Genomic DNA, 22,690 nt, shown 5'->3' with positions numbered 1-22,690 from the left:
AAATCTGAGAACGTCAAAAACCTCACCTGAATAAACTGTAAGAGGTTAGACTTTGTGTTTTTTTGGGTGAAAAACTCGACTTTCTCTGATCTTCCCCAAATTCACAGCGTGGGTTAGAGAGCTCAGGACTTAGACAGCAGCTCAGGTTCTGTTTTCCTCTCACACTCCAAAGCTGAGATCCGAGGGTTTCTGGTTTCTGATGTATTATAATATATTTCACAGGCTCCATATTCCGCCTTCAGTACGTTGCACGAATACATAGTGCCGCAGGCGGCCCGGTCCGACTCAGAACACGTTGCACTCAGACAGAATACACTGCTAGGAGGAGCTCGGGCCGGACCACACGGCCTGGGAGCAGGTTACGCGGTCATGGAGAAAATGTCTTTTCAAGTGGAATATGTATCTGCTGATTTTTATTTATTTATAGGCCTGATTGAATACATTCATACATACATAAACATTTCTGGTGAAAGTGTAAATATACATACTAATAGTTTACTTTTTTAAAATAAAATTTAAAATGGAAAATTAAAGTTTGTTTTAAAAAATTCAAGTAAACAATCCATTGCATCATATTGCATCATATTTTGGTTAGGAATCATGCTGTGATGATTTTAAAACCTGAGGCTGTGATTTATAAGAAAAAGATTAAAATCATCGGCTTTGGTACTGTGCATGCAACTTCCTGTCCTCTTTTCCTGAACTCCTCATTTTTCAGTTTTTATCTCAGTCTGTTTTCGCTCGTATACTCGGGACGCTCAGCGTTTTCTTGCGAGCCAGATGGAAGGCGATTCCCTTCTCGTAGTAAGCGGCCTCGTTGATGAAGAGAGGATGAAGCGGTTCTTCTTCTTCGTAGCTCAGCGTCTCTCCAGAGAACGTCAGGAACACAGGATCTCCACGCTGAAGAAGGCAGAAGTCTTGATCCTGGAGGATTCATTCACATTTTAGACATTTTAGAAATTTATTAAAAACTTCAGTTAGCGCTCCACCGTCCTGACTGCACACCTAATCCGACTCCCCAAATTATTTTTCAGGAGACTGGCCCAAAAATGTTCAAGTTTAGCAGTTATTCAGATTTTTTTCGCTGCAGTTCAGCCTTCATCCACACGGTGGCAGCACTGCTCACACCCTCAGTGTATTTTAGCCACATCGTAATCGGTACCAGTGAGACCCTCAGTGTTTATGTTGTTTATGAGGAACAACAACAAATTTGATATTTAAGATGACAGATATTAAACAATTTTACCCAAAAACACACTGCAGTAGCTTTATTTAGTCTTATAATGGACATTTTACCCTGCACTAAACATCTCCCTGATCTCAGCTTTGGAGCTTGATAGGAAAACAAAACATGTGCCTCCGTCTACGTCTCGATCTCAGGAACCAGCGGTGCGAAAAAAACTGTAAGGAACTTTGTGTTTTTTGGGTGAAGAACTCAGGTTTCTCTGATCTTCCCCAAATTCACAGCGTGGGTTAGGGAGGTCAAGACTTAGACAGCAGCGCAGGTTTTGTTTTCCTCTCGCACTCCTAAGCTGAGATCTGAGGGTCTTGTTTTTCTGATATATTCTAATATTTTCAACAGGCCGGATTAACCAGATGAAGCGGTAGAGTCTTACTGAGTCCCGATAGCTATAGACATGCAAAAGTCAGAGCACCAGGTTTGCAAATCATTGAAGTTCTGATGCTGAAGTGGCAATATTGATGCTAAATTTGGAAATGATCACTTGCGCAACATATTCTGACAGTGGAAACTTATCTGAATGGGCCACTGAAATAATATAGTCCATTAATAGTAATAACAATATTACTGTCCGATCTGCTAGCACTGTTACGGTGTAGTCATATATCAGATTTGTTTAAGAATGAATGTGATTTTAATACCTGTAGCTGTGGATGGATGGCAGCCGTGGGTTTTCCAGTCTTAGGGTCTCTGGGGTAATCGATACTTTTCTGAATTAAATAGGCCTCTACTTCTCCTCCTTCAATTACTTTCCCTTAAAGAAGATAAAAGTTTGGCTGATTAGCTTTGTAGATACAGATGAGGTCTGTCTTAATCAAAACCCCATAATATTATAGCTGAAACTACCCCAATACATTACATCATAAAGGAACTGATATACCTGAGTTGAAGGTTTCAGTCCAGTCCAGAATGGCGTCTACACCCTGTTTCATGAAGTTGAAGATGTCTGATCTGACAACGCCTTGTGGCTGTGGCCCGACTTCTAAAGCTGAAGAACCACAACCCAAAAACACGGTCAACAACACTGCATAACAATGACAGAACAGCTATTTTATAGAATAAAAAATTTGGACCTGGTCCATGGAACACACACTTACAGATGCCATACTTAGCAACAGACTCTAGGGAATAAGCTTCTCCAGGTGGAACATTAATCAACAGCAATCTCACAGGCACGTCGGTGATTTTGGCCTGTTATACACACAATAATGCAAAAATCTGAATGCAAAAAAAAAAAAACAGAAGAACAAATCTGACACACTAGCAATGAAAAAGCATCATTCGATACCTGTAAGTGTTTAAAGATTTGAAGGCAGATCCAGTTGCTCCAAGAGTAGGAGATGACGGTGAGGCCCATGTTAGCCGTGGTGTTATGGAGGTCACAGATAATATCTACAGCATCTTCTGAACCTTTGGGACCCAACAGAGAGTTTAACTGCTGAGCTCTCTGTATCTCATACGGAGTATCAGAAGTGATCGGAGACCTGAGAGAGAGATAGACATTGCCATTGCGTTATAGATCTTCCCTCTAATTAATCTATAGCTGGTCAAATCCTGAGCTGTTTGGTGATAATTATTTAAAAGAACTTCAGTGTTATTGTCAGAATGTCGTGATGCCACCCTGACCTAAGCAAGGCACTGGTAAAGCAGCGGTTGAGGTCCTTGTCCATGTATCTCCTGCACTCTTCTATAGCACGTGGGTTGGACAGCACCGTGGTGAGAGGGATGGACCATGCGGCATCACCTTTCTCTTTCTGCTGTCGTTCCAGCTCCAGCACCACGTAAATCCCAGACATCTCGTTTCCATGTGTGCCACCACAGATCGCCACACGGCGCAGCACTGGCAAACTGATCATCTCCATCTAACAGGAAAAAGCATAATGCACTAATAATACACCAAGTAACACAAGAACAATTCACAAATAACACACCAATAATGCCAATAATGCACCATACCATAACATACCATATAAAACACCAAACAACAACAGTAACGTACCAAATAACGCACCATAAACACACCAGATAAAAACGTCTGCGATGCTCCTGTGCTGCAGTCAGAATGGAATCTTTAAATGCAATTTTCTCCTTTTTCACTTTAACCAGAATGTACAATGTTCTAACTTTACTTCTGGTCAAGATACATGCAAATGAGGAACATTTTTCAGTTCAACTATCACCAGATAACAAATCTAACGCAACTGTAGTTCTACATTCTGTCTCAGAGCAAAAGGACAATTCCTGGTTACTGGGGTGGAACCGTAAAGGACACGGCTTTTGTGAATTGAATGTAGTGGACATTTAAAACTCCTTAAACACTGGAGGTTTAAAATTGTAGTAGTATTCCTGTTATTCCTGTTAGAAAAAAATGTAGTTTCTCTAACATAAGTTCTGTGGTGCTTCTGCTCTAATACACTTACAGAACCTGTTTACTCAGATTCCCTGAGTAGGAAACTGACCAAACTCAAAACCAAGCTAACAAGCTAAACTGGAGTTAGGCATTTCTAATGGCAGGTAATCATTAGCATTTAAACTGTAAGTTACTACAAGTTAAAATTTAGGTTGAGTCACTGACTGAGGACTTAAAAAGTGGAATTTTATTCATCAATTCATTCATTCAATCATTCGTGTATTCATGTGTTTACAAGCTCACTTAGCAAGCAAATCATAGTTTCTATTATTAACAAGAAATTGTTGATTATAATAGTTCTGAAGAAAAGCATGCACAAAACTCAGCTCTGCGTATAACACACTGATCAGAGTCAGAATCAGAATCACAGAGTGCAGTGCTGAGCTACAGAAAACACCAACCTGAGTCTGAGTTCTGCTATACACAAAACCTTGTAAAAGTAAGTGAAAGAGTAAGTAAATTAAAAAAGGAAGGAGTCCTACCATTTATTGTTTAGCAAGAGCTTCTTAGTACACCTCTGTTTCTTCTCAAACATGTAAAGTGACAACCTTTGAACTCAACGTAAACATGACGAGATATTACAGAGCAACCACAAAGATACACATTTACCCGGGACTGCAGCCAGGTTGCTAAATCTAGCTGTGCACGTGCACACACAAACACGCGCACACACACACACACACACACACACACACACAGTAAACACACACACACACACACTTTAACAAAACCAAACCAAAAAAATCACACAAACCGGCAACTCAGAGACTCACTTCCTCCCCTGTTTCCTTCTCCAGTGTTGTTCTTCTCCAGTCTTCTTCTTCTTCTTCTTCACCCGGGTTCAGATTTCACCCAGTGACAGAAGCTGCCACTTCAGGCTGAGATCAGTTTGTCCTTACTCAAAGCATGTGTATGAAGAAATCGCCAGTCAGCACAACATAAAACATTGTGCTGAGTCATCTCCACTCCCTCCAGAGAAGAAAGAGGGAGAGGAAGAAGACAGAGCAGAGAGAGAGAGAGAGAGAGAGAGAGAGAGAGAGAGAGAGAGAGAGAGAGAGAGAAATTATTTGGAGCAAATTCCTGCAAAGCCTGGAAACTGTGGAAGTGTGAATATTATCAGTTCAGCATTTCAATTGCAAAAACTGACAGTTAACATGCAAATGATGACCTCGTTTTAAAAACTGGAGCATGCAGAGTATAGTACTGAGAAATCATTTGTGCTGTCATTAGTACACTTAGTAGAATAGTTTTAATCATATAACCATCACAGGTGTCTTTGTATCTCACGACCTCTTACACCAATCCAACATAAAACCTCACCTGTCCACCAGAGGGCGCAATCACCAGAACTTTAGGTTGCCATATTGATCTAGGTGAAGGTCAGTAAAGCATTGACATTACATTTATGACACCCTTATCCAGAGCAACTTACATTTATCTCATTTTTTACACAACTGAGCAGTTGAGGGTTGAGGGCCTCGCTCAAAGGCCCAGCAGTGGCAGCTTGGTGGTGCTGGGGATTGAACTTTCCGATCAGTAGTCCAACGTCTTAACCACTGAACTACTGTAATAATATTTCTGTTGCAGCAAGTAGAACCCTTAAAGTGTAACTCTTTGCCATCTCACCTGTACATTTAACCCACTCACAAACCACAGAAAACTTTCACACCTGAACCTCGAGAATGCGTCACTACACAAACTTTCACAATGGCCCTGTTTTCTCTCTGACATTCACCCCTTTAGTGCAGAAGTGTTTTTTTTCTCTCAGAAGCTAAATTGCTGCTTTCAATCATGCTTTCTAGTGGCAGTGGCGTCCCCTGGAGAGATCTGCAGCAGATTTCTCTCCTTCTGCCTCAACAGGTGCAGAAACGTTCATACATCTCGTAGGTGGTTTTTATGGTCATTTCAGAGAAACACGGCTTACAGCAGCCAAGAAAATCATGTGCGAGTTAATTTCTATTTCAGGAAATCCTTCTGGGATTTTTTGGCAGTTAGACACCTGTGATGTGCTGAAACGGGAAATGCAGGTGGGAACGTCGACTCGTGTAAACAGCGAGAGCTAACACAGAGACAGACGTGCAACAAGAGGAGGAATAGAGATTTAATAATTTTGCTAATAGATAATAATAAAAAGAAAAGAGAATCAGCATGGAGGTGAGCAGTACTGTGAAACTGAACTAGAGCTGTTTTTATCATGAGTTTTTATTATTGATTAAAAGAAGATTGTGAGCTTAAGTATAATTATGTGGTGGTGTGATGAAGCAGAGCTGCACATTTCCAAGTGTTTTATTCCCCTTACACCACAGCAATTTACCAACAATTACAACGTTTTTATTTATTAAAGAACAAGTCATACTTTCTATCCATTTATAATTACATTTAATGTTGTGGAACATCATTGAAATAAGTTAGTTCCTGTTGTCGCTTACGTTAAAGCAGCTATAAACAGTCGTTCCCTCACCAGCCTCTCTTTATTCTCTCACTTCAAGTTAATAAGACAAAAAAATAAACGCAGCTTGTTCCGCATGTTACTGAGAAACCGCAAAGAAGCGTAAACTCCTCTGTCCTGAAGACGTCGGAAAACTTAAAGTTACAGCTTTACCTCTGACTGTTACAAAGCGCTGACACTGGAGACTCCTTCCCTACATGTTACATAATGTCTCCTTACAGTAAACCGTTTATGTTGAGCATCCGCTGTACCCGTCCCTGTGAATGAGCTGTTACTATAGAAACGATAAAGTATTATTAATATAAACCTGCGATTTGCAGCTGCACTACTGTAAGAGCTGCTGTTATAGAGAATTAATCAACACCTTCTGACCAATCAGAATCCAGAATTTAGCAGCGCTGTGGTGTATTTCACAAATGAATTGTATTAAGACCCTTATTCACTGTCCACCAACCCGAATGCAGCAGAAGTGTGTGTGTGTGTGTGTGTGTGTGTGTGTGTGTGTGTGTGGTGTGTGTGAGTGATGTGAGTCATTAAGGGCAGCCTGAATCGTGTTTAATCCTGTTTAATTGCAGGGTTAAGAGGAGAAACGAGGAGCCTCCCGGCGTTCTCACACCTGCGCAAGCATCAAGAGAATCCAGAAGAGCTGAGGATAAAAGGCTTTTAACCCACAGAACCCAGGGGGTGTAACGTGACATTTCTGTGTTCAGACCACACACAACACACACGTACACACAGTCGCTGTGTTCCAGTGTATATACAGCGCCTTGCATAAGTATTCACCCCCCCATGCAACTGTTCCACATTTTATACTGTTACCACCAAGAGGGAACCAAGTCAGTATGATGAGATAAAATGTTTTTGGGGCAAGGAGAGGGTTAGAGCTCAAATCCAACAAAGTCCAAACACATCACTTCTAAATTCATAAGAATTTCACAACCGTAATCATGTGCTTAATAACCCAGAATCTCCATTTCATTTAATCGACCTTCCTTTTTATTCACTGTGTCTTCTAGGAATGTTAGATTAGTCTGATAATTCCCAGTTAATGATTTGTTTTTTGTTGTTTTTTTTTTTTTGGAAAAATAGAAACAAGTCATTAGTTTCTATAGATGTTCTATTTGCATGTACAGGAAAGAACATAACAGAATAGAACACAATAGAATAAAATAGAAAAGAATGTGAATAGAGCAAAACAACACAATAGAATAGAAAAAAGGAAAACAATACATAATAGAATAGAATAGAATAGAATTTAACAGAATAGAATAGAGTTATACACCTTTACCTTATAAGTCTGTTCCATGTTGTAGCTCTGATTGTGCTTGTCACACACACACACACACACGCACACACACATACACACACTTACCCACACACACACACGCACACATACACACACTTACCCACACACACGCGCGCGCGCGCACACACACACACACACACACACACACACACACACTTGCCCACACACACACACAGACACTTACACACACTTATCCACACACACGCGCACGCACACACACTTATCCACACACACACACACCTCGAACGCGCATCTCTTTAGGGAAAGCGCGCCGGGACGCACCGCACGCGCATCAGTGTCTCCGGTTAAGCTCGTGAGCATCTTCTCTGCCGGAACCAGAATGGCACTGAGACGGATGTTGAGCTCGTAACGCTTCCTTTATTTCTATTTTCTCACGCGGTTCCGTGTCGCGGCACTGATCCATGGCCTCGAACGTGACGCGCAACTGGACCAATCAGTTCGCGCAGCCGCCGTGGCGCGTGGCTCTGTGGTCGGTGGCGTACGGTTCGGTTCTGACCGTGGCCCTGTTCGGGAACCTGGTGGTGGTGTGGATCATCGTGGCTCACCGGAGGATGCGCACCGTCACTAACTACTTCCTGCTGAACTCCGCGTTCTGCGACGCCGCCATGGCCGCCTTCAACACGCTCATTAACTTCATCTACGCGGCGCACGGGGACTGGTACTTCGGAGAGGCGTACTGCAAGTTCCACAACTTCTTCCCCGTCGCCGCGGTGTTCGCCAGCATCTACTCCATGACCGCCATCGCCATGGACCGGTACCGAGCTCCAGTTACTAATAAATATCATTATTAACGCGTTCAGTCCGCGTTACCATCGCGTGTGTTTCTGATCAGTAAAGACTGTTAAGGTCTATACCATTATTATTATTATTATTATTATTATTATTATTATTATTATTATCTTCTCTCTCAAATCCAATCTCCACCAAATATAAGCCTTCTGGCTGAGCAGAGGGGATAATATTATTTTTTATTAAGTTTGGGAATTTAATTTCCTACTGCTGTCTCTCTCTCTCTCTGTCTCGCTCTCTCTGTCGCTCTCTGTCGCTCTCTGTCTCGCTCTCTGTCTCTCTCTCTCTCTGTCTCTCTCTCTCGCTCTCTCTCTCTCGCTCTCTCTCTCCGTCTCTCTCTGTCTCTCTCTCTCTCTGTCTCTCTCTCGCTCTCTCTCTGTCTCTCTCTCTCTCTCTCGCTCTCTCTCTGTCTCTCTCTCTCTTTCTCTCTCTGTCTCTCTCTCTCTCTCTCTCTCTGTCTCTCTCTCGCTCTCTCTCTGTCTCTCTGTCTCTCTCTCTGTCTCTCTCTCTCGCCCTCTCTCTCTGTCTCTGTCTCTGTCTCTCTCTCTCTCTCTGTGTCTCTCTCTTTCTCTCGTTGTCTCTGTCTCTCTCTGTCTCTCTCTCTCTCATAACCGTATACTGTAAAGGATAAAATTAGTGTATAATGTTTCTTCCATCTCAGCTCTCAGAACCGATACAGTAGAACCTCGCTGGTTCTCAGACGGTGTGATTAACGGTGTGATGTCTGTGTGACAGGTACATGGCCATCATCCATCCTCTGAAGCCCAGATTATCAGCCACAGCCACTAAAGTGGTCATTGTGTGTATCTGGGTTCTTGCCGTGGTTCTGGCATTCCCTCTCTGCTTCTACTCCACCATCAGGAGTCTACCTCGAAGAACCATCTGCTACGTCGCTTGGCCAAGACCAGCTGAAGATTCATTAATGTACGAAGAAAGAAACAATTCATTCATTCATGAGAGAGAACCCAGTTCCTTAATTACTGTGCTAATGATGGGCGTTGTATCAGATAGACACTCTTCCTCAAGAGCTGTTATGCTAGTTATTGGTTCTTTGCTTCCGAAATATTTCTCCGATGGGGAATCTTCTGCAGGGTTCTACATAGAACCTTTGATACTTCCTCCATATAAGTAATTAAAGAACTCTTAAGGGGTCTAGATTGAACATTTTGTTGTAAGAGTGCGGAAGTTATATCCAACATAAAAGTACGGTGGCCAGAAATAAAGGGTTCCTCAAGGGTTCCATAGATGAATAATTTTTCCCATTTCAGGAAAGGTTTCAAGTACAAGAACCCCTTTAGAGAACTGGAACCGATAACCAATTCTGATAAGAGTTCTAGCTTCCTAAGGGGAACCTGTTTAGAAAGGTAGATCTTTTGTTGTAAGGTTTAAGAGAACATTTACAGGTTGATATGCTGAAGAACCCTTCAGAATACTAGAATACTGGAACATTTTTCTCTACGAGTGTAGTGAATCAAGCTGCTAAGATGTTTCACTGCTCATCCATGGAGCATCATGGGTTCCCTCCTGAGCAAAAAAATGTCTGAAGAACATTCACAGCCTGCTGCATATATCATGTACTGGAGATATAACTCCAAGAATTAGATGTGGAACCTCTTTTTATGATACTTTTATGATCCTCCAATGATCTTCTGCCCCTTACCTGCTTTCTCAACTACACTCCTAGAAAAAATGGTTCCTCTTGGGTTTTATGGCTTGTTAATGGGACTCCATTATTAAAGAACCTTTAATGGTTTATCTGTTTTATTACTAAGAGTGTACTGATACTTACCACACCTTTGTGATGGTCCAGGTACCACGCCATAGTGTCTGTGCTGGTCTACATGCTGCCCCTAGTGGTGATGGGAATTGCTTACACCATAATTGGAGTGACGCTGTGGGGAAGCGAAATTCCAGGAGACTCGTCAGACAACTACCACGGCCAGCTACGCGCCAAGAGGAAGGTATGGAGCGGGATCTGGTGACCTAAGTGGAATTTAAATAACAAACATTGTCACTAAGCAGCATTAAGTGGGTTTTCTGGATGTGTCAGGATGCAGTATAATGATGTATCATAAAGGCAAGAGACAATTTAAAAATGAAAAAGATTAATATGATATGTGAGTGAGATGATGGCGAGCGTTAAAATAAATCTAATAGGAGCCTAGTATATCACCAATATATCACTGCATGAATGCTTCTACTTCTAATTATCACAATAATCATTGGTTTAACAAAATGGCTTCCACACTCATTATTCAGCAGCACATAAAATAGCACTTGATCCAGCACATCCTGTTATTTTACTTTTTTTTTTTTTTTAATACACTATATGGCCAAAAGTATGTGCACCCCCGACCATCACACCCATATGTGGTTCTTCCTCAAACTGTTCCCACAAAGTCTGAAGCACACAGTTGTACAGAACGTCTCTGTGTGCTGTAGCTTTACAGTTTCCCTTCACTGGAACTAAGAGGCTCAAACCTGTTCCAGCATGACAATGCCCCTGTGCACAAAGCCAGCTCCATGAAGACATGGTATGTGAAGGTTGGAGTGGAAGAACTCGAGTGTCCTGCACAGAGCCCTGACCTCAACCCCACTGAACTCCTTTGGGATGAACTGGAACACCGACTGAACCCCAGACCTCCTCGACATCCCAACATCAGCGCCTGACCTCACTAATGCTCTTGTAGCTGAATGAACACAAATCCCCACAGCCACGCTCCAACATCCAGTGGAAAGCTTCCCAGAAGAGTGGAGCTTATTATAACAGCAAACACAGGGGAATAAATCTGGAATGAGACGTTCAACACGCACATATGAGTGTAATGGTCGGGGTGCACAAACTTTTGGCCATATAGTGCAGCTATTGGCTCTGACCGTCACTCGTGTGCAACAACTTAGTGAAGACACGGGACACTAAATCGAGGTCATGAAATCATAATGTGTGTGCAAGATGTAGGAGATTTTGTCACACTTTTAATTTCCTATTTTGATTTGTTGAATTAATAATGTCATGTTTGTGTTAGAGTGATGCGCTCTCCTTTAGAGAACACATGTCCACGGTTTGAAGGATAATCTGACTGAGCGCTCATCTGCTACGTTTACAGAGAAACTTTTAGTTCACACACTAAAAATTCACTCGAGACAAGCGATGTCTCTGATTCAGAGGCGTCTCCTCCAATGTCCTCCAACAGTTTCCATAAACTGTTTCTTATTCGCTTGAATGTTTAAAATGAGGTGAATCCATGAATGAGATGAGAATATAAATAAATTTTATTCATTTAAACACAATCATCATCCCGTTTCATCAGATTTCATTCCCTCTGTGCTGTGGGAATCTCGCTTAAACATTATTACAGTCTAGACCCACAGATTAAGGTCATGTGTGTGAGTACTGGCCAGCTGTGAGCTTAAAAACACACACACACACACACACACACACACACACCCACACACACACACCCATACACACACACCCATACACACACACACACACACACACAAACACACCCATACACACACACCATGCATTATTCCAGAATGCGAGAGATCATTTAGTATCTCATGTCAAATCCTTTTCTAATCCAGTGCTAGTGGTTGAGGTGTGGAGATTATGGAGGTTTAATGATGCGTTACAGAACTTTTTAACCTTTTACTAACCTTTTAACCTTTTAGTAACCTTTTAACCTTTTACTAACCGTCTGCTGAAAGATGCTGATTGGTTCACACTGTCAGAGTAATTAACCGGATTTTTTGGAAAATCAAACCTCAAACCTGGAGTAAATCCACATGGACATTTCGGATATAACAAGAAACTCAGGAGATTTGTTTTAGGCCCACCGTTGTTTTCTTTATATCCTGGAATTCATAAAGTTTCATAAAGTTTTATTTCACTTCTACGCTGATGAGACACAGCAACGCAAAATGAACGACTGTGTTTTCACTGAGACTGAAAACTTTTCTGTTCCGTTTATAGCTAAGCTCGTGATTTTTAATGTGTATTATTGTGTGTTTAACTCAACAATGACTCATAAAACAGAAGCTCTAATATTTAATGAAAAACTGATGACTTGAATGTAAGTGCTTGTCAGTGTTATCCACAAATTTCTGATCATTATAAACGAGGATGTTTTATCCAAAAAAATGAGGTGTGATTCATTATGTTTAATAATAAAGCACCTTGATATCAGTCCAAGTCGAGACAAGGCAATGAGCCAACTCATAGTTCTGTCTGATTTCATTTTATTCTAGCAGCCAACACACCTGAGCCAGGTACCCAAGGGCTGATTACTGGCTCAGGTGTGTGTGTGTGTGTGTTCCTGTTGTAATACACCTCATTCTCCTGACATCACTCCTTTCTGTCGTGTGTGTTTCCTCCTGGCAGGACGTGTCTGCTTCTCCTCCTAGCTACTCTTAGATCATTACTAAAGGACAGCCGGCTCTTCATCACCCTCCCCATCAAACGCAAACCCCCCAAACCACACACCGACAGAGACACACACACACACACACACACACACACACACACACACATCACTGATGCGTCATCGCTAACCTTTTACAGCTTTGTGTTTTGTGACTCGGGTGTCTCTCTGTCCTCATTAAACTACATCGGGTGCTCTTTAGTACTTGAGTACCTTTTGAAAGTGTTGTATAAAACAGGATTATTGATTGATTATGGACTTTATGGACTATGGCTTTGTCTTGTTATGACGGTCCATTCTCGAGGGTGTGTGTTTGGGTTTTAATGGACTGTCTTGGACTCAGCGGAGGATTGGGGCAGATCAGTGATTCTATACAGTGACAGTTTTGAAAACTGTAAGATTGATGGAGGGATAATTTCAATCCAGATCTTGATCTTAAAATGATTTGTGTCGCATGCTGTGTGGTGTTGGTGTAGCTGGTGTATGATTTTTAAATCTTTCCTTTTTTAGTCTTTGATAAACTGATGTTGTCTCTCATACTCTCATGTGAGTCAGTGTGCATACCTTCTCTCTCAGCGCTCATTCATAATGAAATCCTGCCACATCGCTCTCACCCATTTAAATTCAGACCAATTTTTCATGAGATAATGTTTCATAATGTCTTTCATTAAATTCTAAAGATTGATGACATTATTAAAACATTATGTGAAAAATGAGGGAGAGGGTTCTCTGGAGTTCTTGTTATGACTTGTTCTTGTTATGGCTGTTCTCAAGGCTGTTTTTGGTCTTTAGTGTGGATTCAGAGGGAACAGAAGTAGCTCAGGACGTATCAATGAGCAAAAAATAAAAAAGTGGATAACATTTAACTTAGAGAGGATGGAGAGATAATTCCAAGTTTTTAAAAAATTAAAGTAAATCAAAGTTAAAATGAGAAAAACATATTTTAGTTTATTTATTTATTTATTTTAAGTGTTTGAAGATAAAAATTAAATGATTTGAACTAAATTTAAAACTGGTTTGATTATCATGGAAGAATAACATCATGTGGCCAATAGGAAACCAGATAAACTTAGCACTTTTAAAGCAGTTTGCATATTATAATTGCATGTTATTTTTGGATTACATTACAGTCAGTGTGTGTGAACTATTCAGTTTTATTACTTCTTTTTTAACCTAAATGTTTAGTCTAAGTCTAAGTCTAAATGTTTAGATTTTAAAGTTAGGTGTATTATAACCTGTGCTGTTGTTAACATTGATAATGGCTGTGTATGAACTCAAACCCATTCTTTATCCTCAGGTCGTAAAGATGATGATTGTTGTAGTGGTGACCTTTGCCCTTTGCTGGCTGCCGTATCACGTGTACTTTATTGTCACTGGACTGAACAAACAGTTAAACAAGAGGAAATCCATTCAGCAGGTTTACCTTTCAGTGCTGTGGCTGGCCATGAGCTCCACCATGTACAACCCCATCATCTACTGCTGCCTCAACAACAGGTAACACACACACACACACACACACACACACACAAATTGGGGCAGTTTGTAATTAATAAAGGTTATAATCATACCTTAGATACACTGTGATTCACAATACTGCCATGCAGTGGATCTGCTCGTTTTTTAGGCCCTAAACACGCGGCTGTAGTCTCTTTATCCCCACCGCTTTCCTTAAAAGGCAAGGCAGGAAGCACACACAGTTTCATCATGGAGGGAAGGTCTGTTTAGTGACAGGGGGCGGGGCTTGTCCAACACTTGTAATTCACCTCTCGGGCAGCAGAGTGCGCCAAACATTCAATTTCTGTGGAGAAAAAGTTAAATCCAGAACCCTGGGGGAACCCTCAAATAGGTTTTATATAAACTCCACAGTAAAGTATAGAGTTTTTTTCTAGAGTATATTGTTGAACTTTTTAGGAAGAGAACCCTTCTCAGAACACACATTCACCACGTCAGGGATTATTAGAAGAATCTGTTAGAGCTGTCAGGTTAAGGTTGTTTAATCATCATAAAAAACAAAATCCCCCATAATAAACCCAACAACAACCAAAAACAATGATATCAGCTTTGGTTCTGAGAATCTCATCTATGGGTGATGAGAACTCACCTGAAGTTCCTTATTTTAATCGATACACCAACTTTTCTTTTTGTATTTTTGACATTTAAAACCCCCACGCTGTGTACAGATTATCCCCTGTGGTCCTGCAGGTTCAGAGCGGGCTTCAAAAGGGCTTTCCGGTGGTGTCCTTTCATCCGTGTATCGAGTTATGACGAGCTGGAACTGCGTACAGCGCGACTCCACCCACGTAATCGCAGCAGCATGTGCACGCTGTCCCGCGTCGACACCAGCGTCCTTGGCGACGACCCTCGCCATGCCAACCGCAAGAGCACCAAGTCTCTGAACCACAGTGAGATCAACAGCGCCAAAGCGAGTCCTCCTCCCACCAAATACGGCCTGTACACCGACACAAGCTCCGCCTCCAAGCACTTCGACTGACAGCCACGAAAAACACGCTGAAATTTTAACTTCGGAGTAGCAACCATTTCTGTGTGATTTCATCTTGCTGAAAGCACTGAACCTCCTGGCAGAGGCAACCAGGTCAGAATTCAAGACGTTATCATGGTGAAATAAAAATGTTACAAAAATGTGATTGTAGTTGTTAAGTCTGTTGCTCTAAAAATTGTTTATATGGTTAATATTTAATATAAATTTTATGTGTCGTGTTGGTGGAACATCTAAGGGACAAAACATTGCTAGTGAACAGATGGTTAAATCTGGTGCATTATTTCAAAAGAAAACATTAACAGATGATGCAGTCAGTTTAGCACTGAATATTATTAACTGTATTAAAGCCAACCAGCTGTTTTACAAATTACATTTTGTGAGAATTTCGATGTGTTGTCTGACAAAGAGTGGGAATTAATGAATGTATTTGAGAACAAAACATTAACTGTCAGGTATTTTAGGGTAAAGTCTGTATGGATGGTGTACTGTATTTCTGCTGTGTTTAAACTTGTCTATCCAGAAGACATAAATAAGGATTTGTCATATATATTAAATTTTGCAGTAAATTTGTGAGGTTTGATGATTTCCAGTCGTTTCGTGCCATGTTCATAAAAATAAGCTTGTAATACTGTGACTGATATTCAAACATGTTTATTTTGTGATGAATAAAAGTGACTTGGAGACGTCATGCTTTAAAATTCCTTGTCCAATCACTGATATTCTAACAGTCAGACCTGATTTATAGGAAATTAATCAACACCTTCTGATCAATAAGAATATAATTATAGTGCTGTGGTGTAAGCATGTGGTGTAAGAAAGACGAGGCAGTTTTTCACCATAAACACTGTGACACAATCGTCAATGTCCGATCTTTAATCCGATCTTATTAATGGAGGGAAATACAGACTGGTTCAGGCTGTTGCAGCTCTTAAATTCCTACATCTCCATGTGAAAACGAGTTAATCTTTTACTAGCTTAGTGCCTGCATGTGACTTCTCATGAGATTGCTAGATGTTAAAGTTCTTTACAGTGTATTTCGTTTCTGAGCGATCTTAGCCTTACTAATTTTACTTGCTAATTTTAACCTAATTTTCTGAACAAAAGGTGTTTTTTGCCCTAATGCCATGAATTCAGGTAGGAGCCTCACTTTGCTGTTTTTTCTCTTCTACGTTGTGTATTAGAACTATAGGTCATACAGAGATTTCATGCTGAATGATTGAGAATAAATGACTCTAATCACTACACTCATGTAAAAAAAAAAAAACATTTATAAAATGTACAAAAACAGTTTACTAGATGCAGGAAAAAAAATCTTACATTTGATTATATAAAATCAACACTGAACCATTAATAGCTCTAATCTCCAGTTAAATTTACTGTATGAATGTTAATCAAAGTACAACTTAAAAGGCCTTTTCTTATTAACAGCTGTAGAACTGAGATGGGTTTGGTTGTTTCTTCTTCCATCTCTCAGTCACCAAACCTCTTCTGGTGAGTTGGATTTTTGACTCTTACGTAAGGTGGTCATCAGGATATATTTTTGATTCAATTGCCCAAATTCTCTCCAATTCAGGATATTTTTCAGTGAAGGTTCAGTGTCTAGTCTCAGGGCTCCTTGGTTCCTCTGTGTCTCTGCACTGCGCTCTCACAAACATCTTGGACATTCGACCCCTGGAGGTCGCACATAACGGCAGAAAGAGCCACCTGCTCCATACTCAGAGCCTGTGAGCGAGAGCATGAAGCTTGGAGGAGCGCTTGGCCTTGGCTCCAGCTGTGATATTGTCGCAGCGCACCAGCACATGATGCCCCTGGAGGCGGGGCAGGAAATGTTTCAGAGCCTCCCAAACTGTAATGAGCTCCAAATATTTCATGTGGGCTGAGCGAAGCTCACGCGCTGTGCACTGTTCTGCCCTCCTGGGTGGCTCCCCACGCATCTGTCGTTACCACTTTTCGCACCATAACCTCCCCGAGGTGGTGCCATGAGCGTAAAACTCCGCATTCTTCCAGTGGCGCAGGGCTGGAGGGACAAAACCCAGCTCATTAATGGCCTCATTCTCTGAAGGCCCGTGAATAGCTGATGCGATCAGCCCCTGTAGTCTGAGACGTGTGCGATATTGCACCCTCGCCCCCTCATTGACCTGTGAGAGGCATTTCATCAGGAACGGAATGCGCAGTTACTGAATCCAGCTCCAGACGCAGGAATATGACATTCTGAGAGGGAGTGAAGCTGCTTCTGCTCACACTGCCTCTGAAGCCGAGCGGTGTGATGAATGTCCTGCACCACTTTCTCTCTGGAAATTTCGAAGAGAGAGAGAGAGAGAGAGAGAGAGAGAGAGAGACAGAGAGAGAAAGTGAGAGAGACAGAGAGAGAGAGAGAGAGAGAGAGAGAGACAGAGAGAGAGAGAGAGAGAGAGAGAGAGAGAGAGGATTTAACTCTATGGTGAATGTTGGTAAAGAATTTTGGTTTATTCTCTAAATCTACACATGTACATACTTCAGTGATGGATTTTCATATAGAGCCATCTTTAAATAAAACACATTTCTTTGTCTATATTTAACACTACCACAGTGTGCAATAATAGGTGCTTTAGGACACTTTCCAGTCTGATGATAAACCCACGTGGTCTTTATAGGAGGATCGATTGGAAAACGAAAGTACAGTTTAATATTTTCTTTTCTCTCTCAGCGACTGTAGATGGATTCGTAGGTGATCCAGCAACACTTTACACATTATTCCGTTCTTACTGGTTTCTTTGAAGCTTTCTGAGCTTACAGTGCTTCCTAGCGCCATGATTCCAGGTAAGAGAATGGTTCTGTGGTGTTTATTCTCTCCTGTGTTGTGTAGGAGCGGTGAGATGGTGACTACAGATAAGTCAATGCGCTTCGCTACAGCACTGATTCAGCATTCCAAAGAAAAGATAGAATAAAATCCTTTACCCACAAACATCACTTAGTATAAAATCTCTTTCAGCCTTTTTTCATTTTCAGTATCATGTCCTTGAACGTGTTCGTGAGAATTTCGGTACAAACCCCTGATCAAGGCAGCGCAGGTAGAAACTGGAGTGCGGGTGTATTCGGGGTTTTACGGTAATCATGACCTTGTGTCAGGATTTATTTAAAAATGTAGACACTAAAATCATTTATATGTACAATTTATTATTAGTTACTGTACATCTTTTTCCTAGAGTAAAATGTTCATTTTGCAAAAAGTCTGTTCAAAGAGAACAATCCATTTCTGTGTGAATGTAATATACAGAACAGTGAATATCTCACTTCTATCATTTACAAGAACTCAATAAAAATAGAAGATTTATTAATGATAAGATCTCTACGCTATTATGCTTTAATGAAGACAATGCAGTGTGAAAGATAAATCTTAAACAAACTCCAACCAAGTGAATCTACTTAAATAATACATACATAAAATGTGTTCACTTCTTCTAAACTTCTGTTAACAGCTCTACCTCTGAGATGGGCTTTACTGCTTCTTTTCCCAACTCTCAGCCATCAGACTTCTGGTCAGTGCCATCAAGTTACTAAAACAAGACATTTAGACTTTAACCAGCTTTAACGAATACCAAAATAGACTCTGTTAACTGTTCTGATAAAAGCTGATAAGCAGTGATTTTAATTGACTTTTTGCTGATTTATGGTCCAAACTCTCCTCCAGGATATTTTTCAGTGAAGGTTCAGTCTCCAGTCTCAGGGTTCCTTGGTTCCTCTGTGTCTCTGCACTGCGCTGTCGCAAACAACATGGACGTTCGACATCTGGCTGTGCGCTGGTACCGTCCCAAAATGTCTGACACCCCAGTCCTGTTTTACAAGAACACACAGATCCAGAAGAGTCCTGTAGATGTTCAGTACCAGGGCAGAGTGTTCCTGTTAGGAGAACTGGAGAAAGGAGACGTCTCTCTGAAACTGGAGAACCTGACGCTAGCAGATAGAGGAGACTATGTGTGCCATGTGAGCAGTGATGACTGGTACGACGAGGCCACGGTGTCCCTCAGAGTGAGAGGTAAAGTTCAGTGCATCATTTACTTTTACACATGAAAAGTTAATGGTGGTTTTAATTGTGTAATTTTATCTCTCTATCTCTTAGTGGTGGGATCCTCTCCTGTTCTCTCCTTAAATGAAGCAGAAGGAGGAAAGATGAACGTTAGCTGTCAGTCACATGGTTGGTTACCTGAGCCATCAATCACCTGGACAGATAAAGATGGGAAAGATCTGAAACATCTCAGCAAAGTCAAGTTCACCAACAGTAAGGTCTATTCATGTACAGTTACATTAAAGAACATAATAAAAAGAAAAGAAACCAAAATTATCTCGCTTTTATTCTCAGATTCTGAAGAGTTTATAGATGTGAGCTCGTGGCTGATCGTGTCTCCCTCTGAGTCCGAGTGGATCTCCTGCTCTGTGGGTTTCTCTGATCAGGAGAGAAAAGAAGGCAGAATAATTCCACACACTCCTACAGGAGATGCAGGTGATTCACACTGAAGATGAAGACGTGCATATAATAATAAACACCACTGATATAACACTACCTTATAAATGCACCTGGAGCATACTGTAGCAGCAATAGAATGCAGGACACAAGTGTGTGTGTGCTCAGTGTGGTATTTATTCATTAGGGCATTTCATACATCTTCCAAAAATCACATTCCATGATAGGCCAGCTAGCAGGTCATGGAACTAACCGGCCAGCTAGCAGGTCAGGGAACTCTTAGGCCACTGAATCAGGCACCTTGCACACTGATGTTACCTTGGACCTTCTGGAGTCAAAGAGTGACATGTAGAGAGACTTTATGTTGGTAATTTGAGATGTATTTGTGGTGTTTGGGGCATTTTGGTTTTGGGAATGTTGAGAGATGTAATCATATTAGCAGTCCATCAAACCACGCTAAATAAGTTCACATGACAAAGCAGAACATACTCAGGCTTATAATTGTTTTTAGAGTCGTGGAAAGTATGCTTTACCGTGACGCTCATCCTTTTGTTCCTGTGCATGATGGGATCGGCAGTGTGTTTCGTGCGACAGAGAAAAGGTATGAGACTGAATATGGGCTACATGATGAATAAAAGAAGCAGAAGATAAAAACTGTCCAGTGCCCAGCTCAAATGGCTGAAGTTGTAAATCTGATATTTTAGAAAGTTTGGACATCTGACTGATGAAATCTTGTCTGAGTCTCATACAGAATGGTTTCCTCCATGTTTTAGTTCTGATTGACCTCAAGAGGAAGAGAGCTACAGAAAACACTTTGCTCACATGTGAAACATCAGGAACTCCATCAGAAAGGAAACATCTGTACAAGAACTGTGTGGAGAATGAGGATAAGAATGAAGCACCAACTGCAGATACAGATCATCACAGTGTGGATGGAGGTTGGTCACATCTTCTCGTCTATACACTTCAGACACACACCTGATTAACAGTTTATTAGAAGTAAAATCTCAAACCTGCAGTCAAGTTAAATATTACTGCAGAGATTTAAGCAGCAGTAGATAAACAGATGTAGTGTACTGTAGTGGGAAAAGGCAGATGCCTTTTAAACTTGAACATTTTATTTTCTTATGGATAGAAATAATAAATCTCAAACTACAGTTATAACTACCCCAAAAGGTAAGTCAGAAGTCCTCCATGTGTGTGTGTGTGTGTGTGTGTGTGTGTGTGTGTGTGTTTGCTTAACTGCTACTGTAAAGACTGGTTGGTATTTACAGATGCTAAAAGTTCAACCAGACAGGGACGATACAAAAGTGTCTTCAATCAGGATCAAAATCAAGTTATCTCTAAATACAGTGTATATTTGTACATATTTGATTTTTCTGACTTAATTTTATAATTTTTTATAAAATTATTCCAGTGCTTAACTGTGTTGTTTGTGATTTTTTTCTAACAGATTTGGACCAAGTGAAGAAATTCAAAGGTAAGAAATAAATTCAGTTTAACATTACTGTATTCCTGTAAGTGTGAAGTGTGAAATAATAATAATAATAATAAAAATCTAATTTATTTCTGCAGTGAACATCACCATCGACCCAAATGAAACTCCTGCGCTCCTCACACACAAGGGAAAGGAAATAAAGTGCTCTGTTCCAAAGCAGAACTGGGATAGGAACAATGAAGATGAAAAAATCTTCACTTTGTGTAAAGAGAAATTTAATTCTGGTAAACATTACTGGGAGGTGAAAGTGAGAGAGTCACATAAAAATGTAAAACTCTCCTGGTTCGTTGGTGTAGCGAGCGATGCAGCTGAGAGAATCTACAACATCCCGTTTACACCACAGAATGAATTTTGGGTTCTTTGTTATGAAACAGAAGAAGGATTTTATATCAGAGGTCAAACAGAACTGATTTCACTCCCAGACCTTAATAAAGAGCTCACAGCAGTGGGAGTGTTTTTAGACTGTGATAAACACACACTGTCATTTTATAATATTAATACAGAATCACACATCTACACTTTCACTAATGTGGAACCCAAAACAGCACTGCATCCTCTGATCAGCCCTGGAGTCAGAGACATTGAGCCTGTATGGATTCTTTAGAAAAATAAGGACAAACTCTTGTGACATCTGTGAGTCTATAATATTAGCTGTGAACTAATCAATGTATTTATATAAAGTGTTCTTACAAAGTGTACATAACACATTCATAACATCTTACATCTCTGTATAGTGAAAAATTCCTCACAGCTGTAAATACGCACCTTTAGTATGGCTTTACTAGAAAATACATTTTTATTATGTCTTTACTGAGATGACAATAAAGTGTAGAATTTAACTTTCTGCTTTCCTTTCTGTTTTCTGTTTTACTCCTTGAACTTTGTGAATGATTTAAATAAAGAAGAGCAAATTATATATTAAAAAAGAGACTTTGCTGTAATTTCTTATTTTAATTAATTACTTGTAATTGGCTTTTTATACGAATGTAAAGTGTGTAAGAAGAAGAAGATTGTGGCAAGTTTAACACTTTTATTAATACAAACTTGTCAGGATGCAGCTGAGGACACAAGTGCAGGTACACAGTGATTTATTGCTGTAGGAAACATGACAAAGACGTAATCCAAAAAAACGTGGTCAAAAAACTGGCGATGAGCAAACAACATAGACGAGGGCAGGCAGAAGCAAAACATGAACAACAAACTATGTCCAACCAGAAAGACTATAACAGTAACAAAAGGCTTGGTAACGACTGGCACAAAAGGACACAGAGCGTATAACTCACACTGCATGTGTGAACTGAAAGTCCTTAAATACTGTGTGTGTGGCTGTGACTATGATTGAGTCCATGTGTGTGTGATTAGTAGTCAGGTGTGTGTGAACATGAGAATGTTTGGGTGTTGTAGTCCTCGGCAGCCATATTTGTAGGCCGTGCTGAATTCGGGGATGTGTAGTTAGACGCTGATTCCGGCATCGACATGACAAAACTGCAGTAGTTCATCAGGATTAATAATACTGCATATACACTATATGGCCAAAAGTATGTGGACACTTGACTAATCGCACCCATATGTACTTGTTGAAGATCCCAGATTTATTCCCGTGTGTTTACTG

The 22,690-nt window shown here is 40.7% G+C and overlaps 3 protein-coding genes across 9 annotated transcripts; 2 read left to right on the top strand and 1 right to left on the bottom strand.

Moving 5' to 3' along the window:
* Window positions 1–396: 396 nt before the first annotated feature.
* On the bottom strand, window positions 397–10,137 carry LOC113524540 (N-acyl-aromatic-L-amino acid amidohydrolase (carboxylate-forming) A). Of its 4 annotated transcripts, none has more exons than XM_026910844.3 (8): window positions 10,005–10,137; window positions 4,405–4,619; window positions 2,867–3,102; window positions 2,529–2,724; window positions 2,338–2,431; window positions 2,121–2,228; window positions 1,882–1,994; window positions 397–924 (listed from the first exon to the last, which is right to left on the bottom strand). In XM_026910844.3, exons 3-8 carry the CDS (start codon window positions 3,100–3,102, stop codon window positions 727–729), a joined length of 945 nt encoding a protein of 314 aa, XP_026766645.1. In that variant the 5' UTR covers window positions 4,405–4,619; window positions 10,005–10,137; the 3' UTR covers window positions 397–726. The 4 variants fall into 4 exon arrangements, with proteins under 4 accessions (XP_026766645.1, XP_026766644.1, XP_053087074.1 ...); XM_026910843.3 differs by having other exon boundaries at window positions 4,424–4,619; XM_053231099.1 differs by lacking the exons at window positions 4,405–4,619; window positions 10,005–10,137 and adding exons at window positions 3,240–3,291; window positions 4,133–4,257.
* tacr3l (tachykinin receptor 3-like) lies at window positions 7,573–16,135 on the top strand. Of its 2 annotated transcripts, none has more exons than XM_026910838.3 (5): window positions 7,573–8,180; window positions 8,951–9,139; window positions 10,026–10,176; window positions 13,937–14,133; window positions 14,842–16,135. In XM_026910838.3, exons 1-5 carry the CDS (start codon window positions 7,828–7,830, stop codon window positions 15,128–15,130), a joined length of 1,179 nt encoding a protein of 392 aa, XP_026766639.1. In that variant the 5' UTR covers window positions 7,573–7,827; the 3' UTR covers window positions 15,131–16,135. The 2 variants fall into 2 exon arrangements, with proteins under 2 accessions (XP_026766639.1, XP_026766640.1); XM_026910839.3 differs by having other exon boundaries at window positions 14,820–15,053.
* A 7-nt stretch (window positions 16,136–16,142) lies between these two features.
* On the top strand, window positions 16,143–21,917 carry LOC113524520 (butyrophilin subfamily 3 member A3). Of its 3 annotated transcripts, XM_034302216.2 has the most exons (10): window positions 16,143–16,273; window positions 16,568–16,630; window positions 18,598–18,657; window positions 18,810–19,154; window positions 19,239–19,397; window positions 19,479–19,619; window positions 20,092–20,181; window positions 20,354–20,518; window positions 21,034–21,060; window positions 21,156–21,917. In XM_034302216.2, exons 1-10 carry the CDS (start codon window positions 16,264–16,266, stop codon window positions 21,680–21,682), a joined length of 1,587 nt encoding a protein of 528 aa, XP_034158107.2. In that variant the 5' UTR covers window positions 16,143–16,263; the 3' UTR covers window positions 21,683–21,917. The 3 variants fall into 3 exon arrangements, with proteins under 3 accessions (XP_034158107.2, XP_034158109.2, XP_034158108.2); XM_034302218.2 differs by lacking the exon at window positions 20,092–20,181; XM_034302217.2 differs by lacking the exons at window positions 16,143–16,273; window positions 16,568–16,630 and adding an exon at window positions 17,646–17,938.
* The last annotated feature ends 773 nt before the right edge of the window (window positions 21,918–22,690 follow it).

Source organism: Pangasianodon hypophthalmus, chromosome 28 (genome assembly GCF_027358585.1).
Source record: "Pangasianodon hypophthalmus isolate fPanHyp1 chromosome 28, fPanHyp1.pri, whole genome shotgun sequence".
Taxonomy (NCBI): Eukaryota; Metazoa; Chordata; class Actinopteri; order Siluriformes; family Pangasiidae; genus Pangasianodon; species Pangasianodon hypophthalmus.
This window is presented reverse-complemented; position numbering and strand designations above follow the sequence as displayed.